A 16,253-nucleotide genomic window follows, 5' to 3' on the forward strand; every position below is an offset into this window, starting at 1 on the left:
CTTTCCCTGCTGAGATTCCTGCTCCCTGTCTAGTGGCTAGGATTTCTCTAAATTTGGTGTTTGGTTCCTTAGGCCAAAAAAACTACGATGTTTTCACCAGTTTATATGTTAACTGCACCTGGCCTGAGGCCAAAAGTCATGAAAACAGAGACTCAATTTGTATAAAATCCTCCTATGAATGTGGACTTCTCAAAGTATTTGCTTGTAACTGTACTTTTCAATATTTCCAGGTAGCTATTTTTTTCTGTACCATGTCCAGCTGTCCAAAAAGGAGGGTTAGTCGAGTAAGACCTTATTCAGCCATGCTTGTCCACATACATTTTTTTTTCCTGAATTACATGCTTTATTCCTCTGTGTTCTAAAAGCATATTGTGTCTTATTATTAACACTTCTTATATTGTAATTACACTGTGTGAACCTATCTCATAGGGTTGCTGTGAAAATTAAATGAAGTAAAATAAAATACATACAGTACATGGCACGAAGTGGGCATTCTGTAGCTTATATCTCTTATTATATTGACGATGTAGGCATCTTTCTATATAGTTAATTTGAGGGGTCTTCCATATACAGGTTTTTTTTTTTTTGAGAGGTTTTTGCTATAGGGTGTGTGCTGTTGCCAGAAAGACAGAGAGAGACAGAGAGACAGAAAGCGAGAAATCACCCCCCAGGGGGGATGGCCATGCCGCAATCCCTTCTCCTCCATTCTCCTCTCAGGATCTTGTAGGCATCTTTCTATATAGTTAATTTGAGGGGTCTTCCATATACAGGTTTTTTTTTTTTTGAGAGGTTTTTGCTATAGGGTGTGTGCTGTTGCCAGAAAGACAGAGAGAGACAGAGAGACAGAAAGCGAGAAATCACCCCCCAGGGGGGATGGCCATGCCGCAATCCCTTCTCCTCCATTCTCCTCTAGGGATCTTGGGCATACATGCACATGTTCCCGGCGTGAATTTAAGCCAAGAGGTCTAGGACTCAAACTGTGGTCGACTACACTGGAGTCCAGCAACATAGCCATTATGCCAACTGCTGGTCCCCCATATACAGTTTTATCACAGCGAAATGATATAGGTCTTTTTGTAACCAATTTTATACATGTACTGATATATTAAAGTATTTTATTATATAGTATGCAAAGCCATAATACAACTTAGAACTGGAGTTGTCCTTATTTTTAAAGGAAATACTTGTTCTTTGTAGAAAACTTGAAAAATCCAAAAACTATTACTCATAATTCCATATCAAGTTAATTATTGAATCTTAACATAGTTCTTTGCTATGTACACATTTTAAAGCAGAGTTAACTCAACTGTATATATCATTTTTATTCTGCTTTCCACTTAACATTTTATCATTAGCCATTTTAAGTTTTATATATACATTAGAATCAACCGAGTAGACTGTAAAAAATGCATGTTTTGAGCCCAGGACTTTTGACTTAGTAGATCATGGTTGAGGTTCAAGATTTAAAGAATACAATCACCCTCTGAAACAAACCAAAACAAAGGCAAAAAACCCAAACCCAAAACAAACAAACAAAAAAGCACCAAGGGAAATAAAATATCCTTAAGAAAAAAAATCAAAAGCATATAACATGCTTCTGACCAAAACCTACTCATCGATTTCCCGGTCACAGACTCATCTCCCCACTCTCAGATAATCAGACCTTGGTTTCCTGTTTACATATTTTATTTTTCCCATTATTTTTCCTCTCATGTTTAAAATTCTATAGTGGAAATTTAATTGATTTCTTTCCTTTTAAAAATGTAAAAGAGAAAAACAACTAAAAGCACTGATGTTATATATTTCTTTCTCTTTTATGAAGACTTATTTATTTATTTTTTAATTTGAACAGAGAGAGAAAGAGAGAAAAAGTGAGATAGTAAGCCACCAGGTCCAGGACTTGAACCATGTTGACCATGTAGGACTTCAGTGCCTTGACCATCACTCCACCTGCCAGCCCTATGGTTAAATATTTTCTACTGGTATATTACTTGGGTCACAAATTGTTTTTTTTTTTTTTTTTTTTTGAGAGGTTTTCACTATAGGGTGCATGCGCTCGCCAGACAGACAGAGACATAGAGACAGAAAGCGAGAAATCACCCCCCAGGGGGATGGTCACGCCGCAATCCCTTCTCCTCCATTCTCCTCTCAGGATCTTGGGCACGCATGCATACGTGCCCGGCGTGAGTTTTAAGCCACCGGGTCCGGGACGCGAACCACGTTCAACTACGTGGGAGTCCCGCAACATAGCCATTATGCTAACTGCTGGTTCCCGGGTCACAAATTTTTTAACAGTCAAACTTTTTGTATTAAAGTTTTCTTCTGTAACTATATTTCTCTGTTTTTCCCTGTACTTGCAAAAATTTTTATTGGTTATGTTTGGTCTGAGGGTTCATTACTGATTAACCTTGTATCACGTATCCTAACTGTGCCTGAATTCTTTTTCTCTCTATCCAAAGACTAAAATAGAAAGATTGATTCCTTTAGGTAAGCTGAGATGAAATTAAAAAAACAAAAATCAAGCAAACAAACAAATCTTGGTAGGGCTAAGGGGAAAAGAGACACATTATAAACTAAAGGGTTACAACAAGCAATCATTCTGTCCTTTCATAAGTGATGTCTATGATGAATTTACAGATATGTGATAAATACTTACATGAAATAAGCCATACCTCTATTTATGAATGGGCAAGAAAGGTCAATATTCAAGAGAAGATGATAAATTCCTTGTTGAAAATAGCACACTGTTGACATAGCCCCAAGAAATACTACCTCCCAGGAAAGGGTGCAGGTTGGCATAAGGAGAAACTCACCATAGAACTTGGACTTGGCCAGGATACTACCACTAAGGCAAAATCCATCTTTTCGGTTACTAACATAAAAGGCAGATATTGGTGGATGATGAGACACCTATTGAACACAGGACAAAACAAAATATAGCAAGATAAGCATATTATTGTGCTACTATCTGAAGGTCAAGTCTTATATGAGTAAGAAGAAACATTTGGTAAGTAGTGAAATTAAATATTGATGGTATGGTAACCAGCCTCTTAGGGCTCAAGGAAACTAACCACCTGGTATTCACACCACTAGGAAGGACCCTCTTACTCTGTACCAAAGATGGGTTGTGTGGAAGTGATGGTATGTCACTTCTGAAGTTAGGCTATAATGTAGCTTCCATCTTGGAGACTCTCCAACTTCTCCCCCTACCTCGATTATTAGCTCTGAGAAGCCAGCTTCCACACTGAAAAAATCTTAGGCATGGACCAAATGGTGAGGAACTATTTTCTCTTGTCGATAGCCACATGATGAAGTAAAGTGAATCTTCCAGTCCATTCAAGCCCATGGACGATAGCAAAGATAGCTAACATCTTGACAGCAGTCTAATGAAAGACCCTGAGCTAGAACCACACAGTTAGGGAGCTCTCACAATTCTAAATTTATTACACAAGATAATCAAAGTTGTTTTAACTCATTCAGTTTTGGCATTAATTTTTTACATAGCAATGGATAATTAATAGAGTGGTTATTCTTCATGTGAACTACAGAAATGGCTGCAAAAAATAAACAAATGCTTTGCCAAGTATGTTACTTTAATCATCTAATGTTTTCAATATATTTATATTTTATGTTTTCTGAAATCAAAAAAAGCTAAAATCAGCTAAACTCTTCTTGAGCTTCTTAATTTTGTTAAGAACTAATGTGGTATAATCGTTAACTTTTTCAAAAATTAATATAAACAAGTGATTTCAACCTGACAGGTATATACAAATCTTCAGAAATGAATGGTTTTTCAAAGAACACATGGTTTCCTCATCCTCCTAAAATAAAAATTATAATAAGGAACTAATGTCATTGAGAATGTCATATTCCTCAGGTCTATGCAGATAGAGGAGAAGATTGAGACTACCGATGTACATAAATTTAAATTAATCAAAGTTCAAAAACAAGAAATAGTTTCTATCTACTATGCATACAACAATAACAAAAAAATGTGTCATTGGGGAAGGAAGGGGATACACCCTCAAAAAGGTAAAATTAAATTCGGAAAATAAAGATTCTGTAAAAAGGTAAATAATTTAAGTGATAAAAGAATCACCTAATGTAAAATCAACAAAAATAGCCCAAATTTAAGAAAAAAAATCCCTGGGAGTGGTAGTAATCTGGATTGAGAAGAATGAGCAGATCAGGGTTCGTATCTATAGGTGACAAGAAATATTGGGGTGGGAGAATTAAATTTAAAAATAATAAAGCAAGAATGTGGCTATGAATGCATAGGTTTCACTACTAGAGGCCTAGATAAGTGTTTAATGTGAGATAAATTTGGAAAGAAATGGAGGACCATAAATGCTAGAAAAATGAGTGTAAATTGAATTTCAGAACTAGAGAACCACTGAATAATTTTGTACATGATCAAAACGTGTTTTGGAAATATGGATGTGGCTAGAAAATACGGAAGGGAAAGAAAAATAAAGATTTATTTTCCACCTAAGAATTCCATGACTGTAACTAATAACACTTGAGGAATATGGCATTTAACAGTATTTTGGTAGTATTTAGTATAAAAAAGTTAAATGCTTACCAAATTTACTTTAGTTATTTTATTTTTTTAAAGGTTTTTGCCATGGGGTATGTGTGCTTGCCAGTCAGAGACAGTGAGAGGGAAGGTGAGAAATCACCCCCGAGAGGGATGGCTATACCATAATCCTTTCTCCTCCATTTCCCTTCTGGGATTCTGGGTAGGCATGCACATATGCCCAGTGTGAGTTTCAAGTCACCAGGTCTAGGACTAGAACAGTTTTCGGCCATGTGGGAGTTCAGCACCTTAACTACCACACCACCTGCTGGTCCCATTAATTAATATTTCTGTAAAATATCCCAATAACTCCTAGATCAATTTTGTTTCTGTAACATGGATTTTTTAATATTTAAAGAATCATTTTATTTACTTTTATATATTTATTTATTTTAATTTGACCAGACAGGGACAGAGTGAGAGTGAGAGAGAGAGAATTTGAGAAAGCAAGCTGCCAAGTCTGGGAATCGAACCATGGTCACCCATGTAGGAGTCAGGTGCCACTAACCACCATGCCACCTGCTGGCCCCGTGTAAAATGCATTTCTTATACCTGTTCAGCAATGTAAAAAGTTTTGCTGTTTGTTCTTGGATGAATCCATAGGCAACGGAAAGTCTCACCAAGTATAGGATTATAAGGTTTCTTCAGACCCTAATGAAAAACACACAAGTTTCAAATTACTAATAAGAAAAAATTAAAATATTTCTAAACAGTCAAAATAGGCTTCACTGTATCATCTGGTAGTCATCTTTATAAATTTTCATAGCAAATGAAATTTACATGAAATAAAATTTAGTGACTGCAATTATAATATAGGTCTAAATAATCAAGTACTTGGCAGTAACCTAAAGAGGTGCAGTAATGTGACTGTTAAAAATCATCTAAATATTACATTAAAAAATGAACTCATAAAAGTAAAATATAAATATTACCTTTGGCTTTTTGTAGAATCCTGACAAATACCATTTCACTACTTTCTTCAAACGGAAATAAGGATTTTCTTCAAGAGCAGCCCTAGTGAACAAGAAGGTAAACACAAACACTTTACAGAATGTATCACAAATTCTCCCCCATATTTATTAGTCAATAACTGAGTATGAGATAATGAGATATGATCAGAAAACATAAGTCATATTTAAAATAGATGACAAATACAACCATGTAAATTAATTTACAAGACTCTTATTCCTAAATCTGGTTGCTTTTCTCCCTATTTTTCCTATCCTTCAAAGGCTGCCTAGGGATTTTTTTTGAGAGAGAGATTTTTGCTTTAGGGTGTGTGTGCTAGCTGGAGAGACAGAGAGACAGAAAGCAAGAAATCATCCCGCTCCCAAGGGGGGATGGCCATGCTGCAATCCCTTCTCCTCCATTCTCCTCTAGGGATTTTGGGCATATACATACGTGTGCCTAGCATGAGTTTTTTTTCTTGGAGAGTTTTTTTGTTTTTGTTTTTTTTTTGCCATAGGGTATGTGCGCTCGCCAGAAAGAGAGAAATCACCCCCAGAGGGAATAGCCACACCGCAATCCCTTCTCCTCCATTCTCCTCTCAGGATCTTGGGCATGCACACACATGCGCCCAGCATGAATTTAAGCCACCGGGTCTCGGACATGAACTGCGGTCAGCTACATGAGAGTTCAGCGGCATAGCCATTACGCTAACTGCTGGTCCCCCCAGCATGAGTTTTATGCTGCTGGGTCTGGGACTCGGACCACAGTCAACTATGTGGGAGTCCACTGATGTAATCATTATGCCATCTGCTGATCCCAAACACCGCCTAGGTTTTTGCTAAAGCAGTTTTGAGAAACTATAGAGAGCTAGAGTTCTCAAGTGGGGTTCTGTGGAACTTGAGATGTTGCAAGGGGTTCTGTGAGAAATTGTGATTAAACTAATAAACACGGATTTTGAGATTTGTGCACTATGTAATACCGATCACATGCAAAGATAGGCAGTGGCCAAGCAATCCCATTAACAATTTTGTTAGAGGCCTTCAGCCCGTATGTCAAGGAAGGACCAATGTTCACTTTGTTAAGACCATTACCAGTAGTTGATGTTAGAAGGAATCAATGATAGCTGGTGAGTGCAATAGTACAGGCAAGGAAGGACAATATGACTGCTGTCAGCTTCTCTCAGGAGAATTACCTCCCTTAAATTATAGAATTGTATGGGTTTGCAGGCCCTATCCAAATACAGAAGTTTCAAATTGCACCTAGGAAAGAAGAATAAAACTGAACTCAAAGCAGTTTCAACCCTATACTGGTTTTATCCTTCAACCTCCCCTTACACACACACACCCACACACACACACACACACACACACACACACACACACTTTTTTTTTTTTGAGTGGTTTTTGCTATAGGGCACATGTGCTCACCAGAAAGACAGAGAGACAAAGCAAGAAATCATCCCCGAGGGGGGATGGCCACATCGCAGTCCCTTCTCCTCCATTCTCCTCTTGGGATCTTGAACATGCACACACACATGCTCAGCATGAGTTTAAGTCACCGGGTCTGGAACTCGAACAACGGGAGACTACATGGGAGTCCAGCCAACACAGCCATTACGCCAACTGCCAGTCCCTCAACTCCCCCTTATATTTGCTACCAACCAATTTCCAAAGAAAAAAATTCTACCAGTAAAACAGATAATCAAAGAGTAATTTTCGTTTTAATGAAAAAGTTGATAGGAACTATGTTTTAGTTGCCCTCCTGCCATTTTGCTGTTGTTGCAACCACTGAAAAACATGGACTGTATTTGTCAGAAGTAAATTTTACTGAGAATGGCTTTTCCAATTTGTAATACAGCTATTTATTACTAACAAGAAGGTTTTTGTACTTCCCAAGTACGTCTGGCAGTTCCATGTGATTTTTGAACATGAGATGTGAGATGGAAAAGACTAGACTTAGGCTAACTGGCACTCAGCTGAATTGTAAGGTTGCATTTTTCTAGAGTAACAGGCCTCCAATATGCTCCCTTCCTATCTTGGTTTAAATGATCTCAATATACAATTTTATTTTTAAGTTTTACATATATTGGGTCATTGGAAAAGTCATACAATTTTTTCTATTTTTCTGTTTCATGACTTTTGGACAACTCAATATACACTTTAAAAGTCAAGGCAATATAAAGAAGTACATGCCTTCGTATATAGCCACATCTTTCCACACTGCTGCCATTTACCTCCTATAAGTACCTTTTTAAAATATATTTTATTTTAATTTAATTTATTTTACACATTCATACCCATGCATCACTTAGCTTATAAATTAAATGTTCCAACATAAATACATTTCTCACTATTCCAGCTGGGGATACTATACACATTATAATCAATAGATAATAAACCATTTCTGTGTCCCATAAATGCCTTGCCTCTCTATTTTTCACCTTAATGTCTTTCTTCAGACTCTCCTCCTTTTCCCACCCTCTTCCCACACTGTTTCCAGTATCTATAACCTTTTTTTGTTTCTATATCCTTTAGTCTTTCAGTTTCAACCACAGAATGCTTTTTTAAAAAGCTTTCTTTAGGGATCAGCAGTTAGTATAATGGCTATCTATGTTGGCTGGACTCCCATGTAGTCGACCGCCGTCTCAGTCCCAGACCTGGTGGCTTAAACTCACACCGGGCATGTGTGTGTGCAGATGCCCAAGATCCTGAGAGGAAAATGGAGGAGAAGGAATTGTGGTGTGGCCATCCCCCCTGGGGGGTGATTTCTCGCTTTCTGTCTCTCTGTCTCTCTCTCTCTTTCTGGTGAGCGCACACACCCTATAGCAAAAACCTCTCCAAAAAAAAAAAAAGCTCTCTTTAAGCATAAACAGCAGGGAACCAGCAGTTAGCATAATGGCTATGTCACTGGACTCCCACGTAGTCGACCGTGGTTCGCGTCCCAGACCCAGTGGCTTAAAACACACGCCAGGCGCATGTGCGTGCATGCCCAAGATCCCAAGAGGAGAATGGAGGAGAAGGGATTGCGGCGTGACCATCCCCCCTGGGGGGTGATTTCTCGCTGTCTCTATGTCTCTCTCTGTCTGTCTGGTGAGTGCACGTGCCCTATAGTGAAAAATCTCTCCAAAAAAAAAAAAAAAAGAAAAGAAAAGAAGTATAAACAGCAAATATAAATATACAGTCCTGTCTTTTTCTGGAAAAAAAAAGGTAGCAAACTACACATATTCTTCTATATCTTGCTTTTTACACACACACACACACACACACAATCTTAGAAGTCCCTTCCTATCAGTTTATAGAGCTCTTCCTTTTATGTGTGAATATTCCACATATTAATTAACCAGTCAGGTATGGCTGAACCTAGGTTATATATAAAGTTTTACTGTTAGAAACTCTGTGCAACAATCTTATATATATGTCAGTTTGTACTGTGGAGTTATATTTCTAGGAATTATTGCCAGAAGTAGGGTAAGTGGATCAAAGGCTAAATGTATCTGTAATGTGGTAAATACAACCAGATCCTCTTCAAAGACCGTGTCCCAATTTGTATCACTGTGGGGTATATGTATGGGAAAGCCCATTTCTCCATAAAGCCTTGACAACAGTGTGTGTTGGAGAAAATTTGACCTATTTATTTGGAAAATCAGTGTCTTTCAAGATCTTAATATCATTACAGAAACTTGCCTTATTTTCTGAGATAAATTACTTCTAGACACATAAAAGAAAGAACTATAAGATACGTAAGGCAGAACTGAGGTTTAAAATCTCCTGGACATTTTATCAATGTGATGAACAACAGTACTTTATTATAATTTGAAACTATATTTTTCTTAATGTACATCAGTTTTATCTGTTTAAGGACTATTTATATTTCTTCATTTCTTATTGTACATCAGTTTTATCTGTTTAAGGACTATTTATATTCTTCATTTCTTCCTTTTTCTTTAGGTTGCTAATCATTTTCATTCAATTTCCTTTTTAAAAAAATTATTTATTTATTTTTCGGAGAGATTTTGGCTATAGGGCATGTGTGTTTGCAGGAAAGACAGAGACAGAGAGAGAAAGTGAGATATCACTCCCAGGGAGGATGGTCACACCACAATACCTTCTCCTCCGTTCTCCTCTCGGGATTGTGGATATTCCTCCACACACGCCCCGCATGAGTTTAAGCCACTGGGTCTGGGACTCGAACCATGGTCGACTACATGGGAGTCCAGTGACATAGCCATTATGCCAACTGCTGGTCCCCATTTTCATTGAATTTCTAAGAGCTCTTTTATTTTAATGAGATTAATTGGCTTATAATACAATGTGCAAAAGTTTCCCCACAGTTTATCAATTACCTTTTAACTTACCTAATTATTTCTTTTGTTTGTTTGCAGTGTTCATTCATGCAATTAATAGACAAACTAAAAACAGATATTAAGACTGAGTCTAAAAATTAGGTGACAGGGCCAGACCTCTGTATCACAGAAAATACAGTGCCTTGAAACACCACTGCTGCTAGAATGGGGCAGCAGCTGAAACTTGGAAAAGTAGGCTCAAAGTTGTTGTTCTCTGCAAAATTTATGGGTTCTCCAAGAAACTGTTAGGACAGAAATGGACAGTTCCTCCCCTGCCTCCTGGGGCCTGCTTTTTAGAGTCATGCCTAGGATCAGCTGCTAGATCCTCTTATTCCCCCAGAAGAAAAGTAAAGAAATTTTTGTCAAAAGCCAGCAACTGGTGCAGCATTCTAGTTGTGTTAGGCTACACATGTCCCATCAGCACGTAGAGACAGGCATGAACAACAGCACAAGCCCTGGATGGGACTCAATTGGAGGGCTTAGGTGGTGGAGAACAAATTACACCAGCCACCTCTTGTCAAGTTACCAAAGAGGTCTAGGAGCCTATAATATTGTGTTGTTGGGTGAGGAATAGCATCCTTGCCTTCTTCAAGTCTGAGTTCAACTTCGCAAATGGGAATATTTGCAACAAGATATTAAATATGCTCATTAAAAGCCTGATTTTGGAAAGGCACAATTGAAAACTGCATTGAAAACTGTACTTCTGAGAATCTCTAAAATCATGAAATATCTTCTATTTTAAGATATAAGAATGTACTTACTCAGACAGGAAATCTGCATGATAGTAGTAATCTGAAAGTTTATCTAGGAAGGACCGTGGCTCCAAAATAAAGGTAGGCAGAACCACCCTGGACAGATCCATTCCAGGACGAACTTGTTTCAGCAGTGTCCAGATAAGGCTTTTGTTTTCTTCAGACACAGTTTCTGTTTGAGAAGCCTCACCTGCCTTTAGTAATTAATAAAAAATATTGAAATATTTATTTCAAACATGTAGATAAATAAGATAACTAATGTTGGAAATATTAATTTTCTCCAGGACTACTCTGAGCATCCTTAAAATGTGGAAATGACTCTTTAAGTAACAAAGTCTTAAACAAAAACATTTTACCCTATTAATGGATATTTTCTTATATGTATTGGCAATAAGAAGAAAGGAATAAACTCAAGGTTTCCTTGAAATTTACTTCCCACCTGGCAACAACATCAAGTAGCATCCTATTTCAAAAGAAAAGCTGAGGAAAATGTGAACATGAATAGTGTATATTGGTGTTTGTGTATGTGTTCAGTTGTTTATAGATTCTAATATGTTTCACGTGTATGCCACTTTTTTTTTTTTTTTTTGGAGAGGTTTTCACTAGAGGGCGCGTACGCTCGCCAGACAGAGACACAGAGACAGAAAGTGAGAAATCACTCCCCCAGGGGGGATGGTCACGCCGCAATCCCTTCTCCTCCATTCTCCTCTCGGGATCTTGGGCACGCACGCACACACACCTGGTGTGAGTTTTAAGCCACCGGGTCCAGGACGTGAACCGCGGTCAACTACGTGGGAGTCCAGCGACATAGCCACTACGCTAACTGCTGGTTCCTCACATGTATGCCACTTTTAAAATAAAATAGGTTTATCTATATCTCCTATGGGAAAGTAATTAATAGGCAAAGCAAATAAAGTCTTTCAATTTCATGTGAAAATCCCCAAGAATTAGAACCAGACTCTCTGAAAATAAGACTTTCACCTCTCCAAGTTCTTCATGGCTCTGTTCAGTGTAGGTGGTCTCCTTTAAAGGCTCAACAGGTTCAGGTTCGATGTAGGAGTCATCCTGCCTCTCTGATGTATCCGTGTCACTTTCTTCACTTTTCCCCATCACTTCATTGTCAGACTCATCATGTTCTTGATCATTTTCTTTGTCTGATTTATCAGAATACATATCTTGGTCCTTAAAATGCTGTCGTTCAATCTCACTATCATTTAACCTTAAGGGGGAGAATTATTAGAAAGAAGAATAAAAGACGTTAAGGATATACAATTTATAAATAAGAACATGTAACATTTATTGAGAATATAGTATGCATTAGACACTAAGTATTTTATACAGTTTAACTCAATCCTCAAAATAACCCTATGAGATAGGTAACATTATCATTCTCATTTTACAAACTAGTAAACAGAGGCATAGAGATGACAGATGAAAAACCTGGGTCAATGTTAAAAGACAATGCTCTGAACTCTGCCTCTCTACCGCTAGGAGATAAAAAATATTCCAAAAACAAAATTTTTGACTCTCATCTCTTGCTGGAATTTTTTTCTTCATTTTAAAAACATTATCTCTTGAATCAACCTTAGTGTCACTTTAGATCTGAAGAAAAAATTCAAGTCATGATCATCAGATTCCCAAGTAAATTCAAATCAATTATAACTTTTCACCTGTAAAGGTCTCCAAAGTCACCCAAAATAATTCAAGATTAAATAAAATGTAAAATGTAAGGAACTGTAGTGAATTCTAGTTAATGATTGTGTGATAGGTTTAATCCTAGAAAAAAATAGAATTAGAAATTTTAGTTTAAGGAAATGAACCTACAACCTAAAATTAGTAAGTTCTGCTATATCCTACTCTTGACTTCAAGTGATTAGAGAAAATACTCTGTATAAAAAAAGAAAAATCTTGTTGATCCCAAGAAATTTCTTATATTAGTTCCTCATCTACTCCCATATTCTATCGCATTTAGGCTCCAGGTACTTGAGATTAAGATAAAGCTACAGACTGTAGGCCTCCAAAAAAAAGTATGTAAAAGGTCAGGTAATAGAAGTTTTTTTAAAGAGAGTTTAAAAACAAACAAAGAAAGAAAACACTGGAAGGATAGGGAAAAAAATGGTCAGCTTGGGTTATAATACAGAAGCTAAAGGGCAGAGAAAAGGAAGAAAAAGGGAGTCTAATTTTTGCAGACAAAGCAACAAACAAGACCCAAACCTCCAAAAATTCTGCACTGCTGCTCAGTTTCCCAGAGAAACACATTTTTAGTAATCACTAAAGAAGAAATGGTGTAGGATACTGTTCCCACTCAAAACACAATATGAGAAAAATTCCACGAATACCAGGTAGAGTATGTCCAGTGCTGTTTGAAAATAAGTGCTATAGAATAGCAATAACCAGATAGAGTACATCTCTTTGTTGTCAGGCAGAAAAGGTTTCACGTATGATGTATTATTTGTGACTAATGTGGAAGAATGGAATCGTAACAGGACAAAGTAGAAATCATTCTTAAAGAAAGGAACACCATGACTAGTTAGCATAGTTGTATTTGGGGAATTTAAAATAATTTGAACTGACTGGAATCAAGGAAATAAATTTCTACACCTGATTGCAGGGTCTAAATAAATTTTAAACCAGGCCTCAGGCCACATAGTGGCAAGGAAGACAAAATTCAATCCTAGGTATACTACTAAAATTCTAGGCCTGCCAACTAGCCTAGTAAATAACGCAGTCTCTGAAATTTTTACCAACTTATTGGTAGTATCTACTTACTGGAAGTTGTCACCGCTGTGGAGATTGTTAGCACGTAATAAGCCATACAAAGTCACATGTGTGCTCTCTGATGAAATGCTCAGGTCGTGTTCCTTTCCTTCCCTGATCATGGTACGTTTAAGAAGACTAGAACATTTCAATGCCAATTCCAAAGCATCCATCCAGCACCTTCCTAGAACACAGATTCATAAGCAGTATGACTAAAGAAAACATGAAACTAGAAACCACTTTTGTTTAGCCTGTTACCTTTTAATATACTGTTATATCTCTGAGAAAAAGTAATTTGAATGTAAGAACTTGCTACAACTTCTTACAAGCAATCTTCAGTCTTACAAATGCTTTTTTACATACTAAGCATCAAGAAACCACTGATAAAGGAACAATACACAGTATGTCTTAGAAAGTCTACCCAATTTAAATAAATTTAATTCTCAAACTGTATAACATTAACATGCACATAATTTGAAGATACCAAGTAATGTACAAAAAATATACTAAGGGAGTTATGTTTCTATTATAAAAAACTATCTAAAATAATGTCTTGGGACCAGCAGATGGCATAATAATTATGTTGCTGGACTCCCATGTAGTCAACCACTGTTCAAATCCTGGGCCCAGTGGCTTAAACTCATGCCAGGTGTGTGTGCGTGCGTGATCAAGATCCCGAGAGGAGAATGGAGGAGAAGGGATTGTGGTGTGGCCATCCCCCCTTGGGGGGTGATTTCTCACTTTCTGTCTCTCTGTCTCTTGTCTTTTTGGTGAGTGCCCTATAGCAAAAACCTCTCCAAATAATAAAATAAAATAAAATAAAATAAAATAAAAACAAAACATAATGATGTGCTGTTTTAAAATCTTCTTCTTCGTTCATGGTAGAGTGCATTTACATGTATTAGTGAGAGAGAGAAAAGAAGTACCCTCCTTGTTGTCTAGTCATGCCACGATCCCTTCCTCCAGTGCTTAGCCAAGATCATGCAGATCTTGGATACTTGCATGAATTTTGTTGTTTAGTATTAATTCTAAGGAATAAGCAGTGTAGGAGATAAAACTACAAATAGGATACTACTAGGAGATCTATCTCCAGGCTTGTAATTCATTCTAATTACATGATAATTTTTAAGTCAGGTAAATACCTACATAACTGCCATGTTAGTTAAGAAAACATTAAACACTTTATTTTATATTTTTAAAGTTTTTTGTGGTGTATATGTGTGTACATACATGTGCTGTTTGTCTTTAAACAGAGTCTTGCTGTGTCACAATCCTCCTGCCTTAGCCTCCCAAGTTTCTGGGATTTAGAGGTGCATACCATTATGATATGTTATTTAGGGTGGGCTAGGAATTGAACCTAGGACTCTTATGTGGCCTTAACTTGCTAAGCAGCAACTTCAAGTGTATTATTTCTTTTAAGATCTGCTAGAAATATCAGTCAAGTGAAAATTCTCATAGTAAAACTTTGTGCCTATATTTTAATTCAAAAAAATCATCATCTGATAAAAGTGTTGGTGAGCCAGCCAATGGTATAGTAGTTAAAACAGCTGGATCCCCCATGGCTGACCAGACAGTTCAAGTCCCAGACCCAGCCACCAGAAAGGCATACTATACACAAGTGCATGTGTGCCTAAAATCCTGAAAGGAGAAGGAAATGGAGAAGAAACTGCAGTGTGACCATTACCCATGGTGTGTGTGTGAGTGTGTGTGTGTGTGTGTTTGTGTGTGTTTCCCCTTTACTCCAATAAAGAAAAAAAAAAGTAAATTTTGTAACGTTTCAATATTCCCTATATTAGGCTATGAAACTATGAAACATGGAAGTAAGGAAGAAGTCCACTATCAGTTATCAAGGTTTTAAAGTTGTTTCGCTTTAATACAAATGCTTTGCTCTCTCCATATATGCTTATGAGTTAAGAATGGTCTTGGGACCAGCAGATGGCATAATGGTTACGTCACTGGACTCCCACATAGTCAACCATGGTTCGAGTCCTAGACCTGGCAGCTTAAAACCAGACACATGTGCCAAAAGAATGGAGGAGAAGGGACTGTGGTGTGGCCAGCCCCCTGGGGGGAGATTTCTCACTTTCTGTCTCTGTCTCTCTCTCTGGTGAGGGCACATGCCCTACAGCAATAATTTCTCTTGAAAGAAAAAAAAGAATGGTCTTATATTAAAAATACTAAATGAGCCAGCAGATGGCATGGTAGTTATGGTGCTGGACTCCCACATGGCTGACTGCAGTTCAAGTCCCAGACGTGGAGGCTTGCTTTTTCAATTTCTTTCTCTCTGGTGAATGTGCATACCCTATGGCAAATTAAATAACAGTAATAAATTTTAAAATTAAATAAATAATTCTGAAAAAATACCCAGTGTACATGTGTCTGACAAGTGTTACTATTTAATGATAAACTGTAAGTAGTATTAAATATATCTGTAAAATGATTAAAACTTGATAAACTGCCACAGAGAACACTAATAAATCAAAAAGGAAGATGAAAAAAACTGAGTGGCTAACTCATCTTCAATTATACCAGGATTCCTTCCTATCAAATTTCCCTGTTTGTTACTGATAAAGTGTTCTAAGCAATTTGATCACAATGCTTCTGCTGCATGTCACGGATTTGTCCCAAGGACAATACAAAGTCACATGTAAAACAAACCCTTAAAAAAGGAGGCCAAATCCAACCTATGCGAAAGTATATTTACCATCTGACTCTGAAGTAGCTCTGATGATCAAATAACTGCTGGGTAAGGGCTGAGTTATAGATCCAACTGCTTCCCCTTTTGGACCCTTAAAAACAACATAAACAAAATAAATGATGCAGAGCAAGAATGAAGAGATCTCAAGTCTGTATTATTCTGTATTATCTGTAAAAACAA

General features: G+C 37.2%; 1 protein-coding gene across 2 annotated transcripts in view; it reads right to left on the reverse strand.

Annotated features, from left to right (window-relative positions):
* Positions 1 to 16,253, reverse strand: part of OSBPL8 (oxysterol binding protein like 8) — a 180,724-nt gene that overhangs the window by 21,962 nt on the left and 142,509 nt on the right. For both annotated transcript variants that reach the window (XM_006142849.3, XM_027769703.1), the window contains 7 exons: positions 16,080 to 16,164; positions 13,388 to 13,559; positions 11,600 to 11,837; positions 10,628 to 10,812; positions 5,509 to 5,590; positions 5,129 to 5,227; positions 2,814 to 2,910 (listed from right to left, as the gene is read on the reverse strand). In XM_006142849.3, coding sequence (XP_006142911.1) covers positions 2,814 to 2,910; positions 5,129 to 5,227; positions 5,509 to 5,590; positions 10,628 to 10,812; positions 11,600 to 11,837; positions 13,388 to 13,559; positions 16,080 to 16,164 — 958 coding nt within the window. The remainder of the gene's footprint in view (positions 1 to 2,813; positions 2,911 to 5,128; positions 5,228 to 5,508; positions 5,591 to 10,627; positions 10,813 to 11,599; positions 11,838 to 13,387; positions 13,560 to 16,079; positions 16,165 to 16,253) is intronic.

This window comes from Tupaia chinensis, unplaced genomic scaffold (genome assembly GCF_000334495.1).
Source record: "Tupaia chinensis unplaced genomic scaffold, TupChi_1.0 Scaffold000085_1, whole genome shotgun sequence".
NCBI lineage: Eukaryota > Metazoa > Chordata > Mammalia > Scandentia > Tupaiidae > Tupaia > Tupaia belangeri.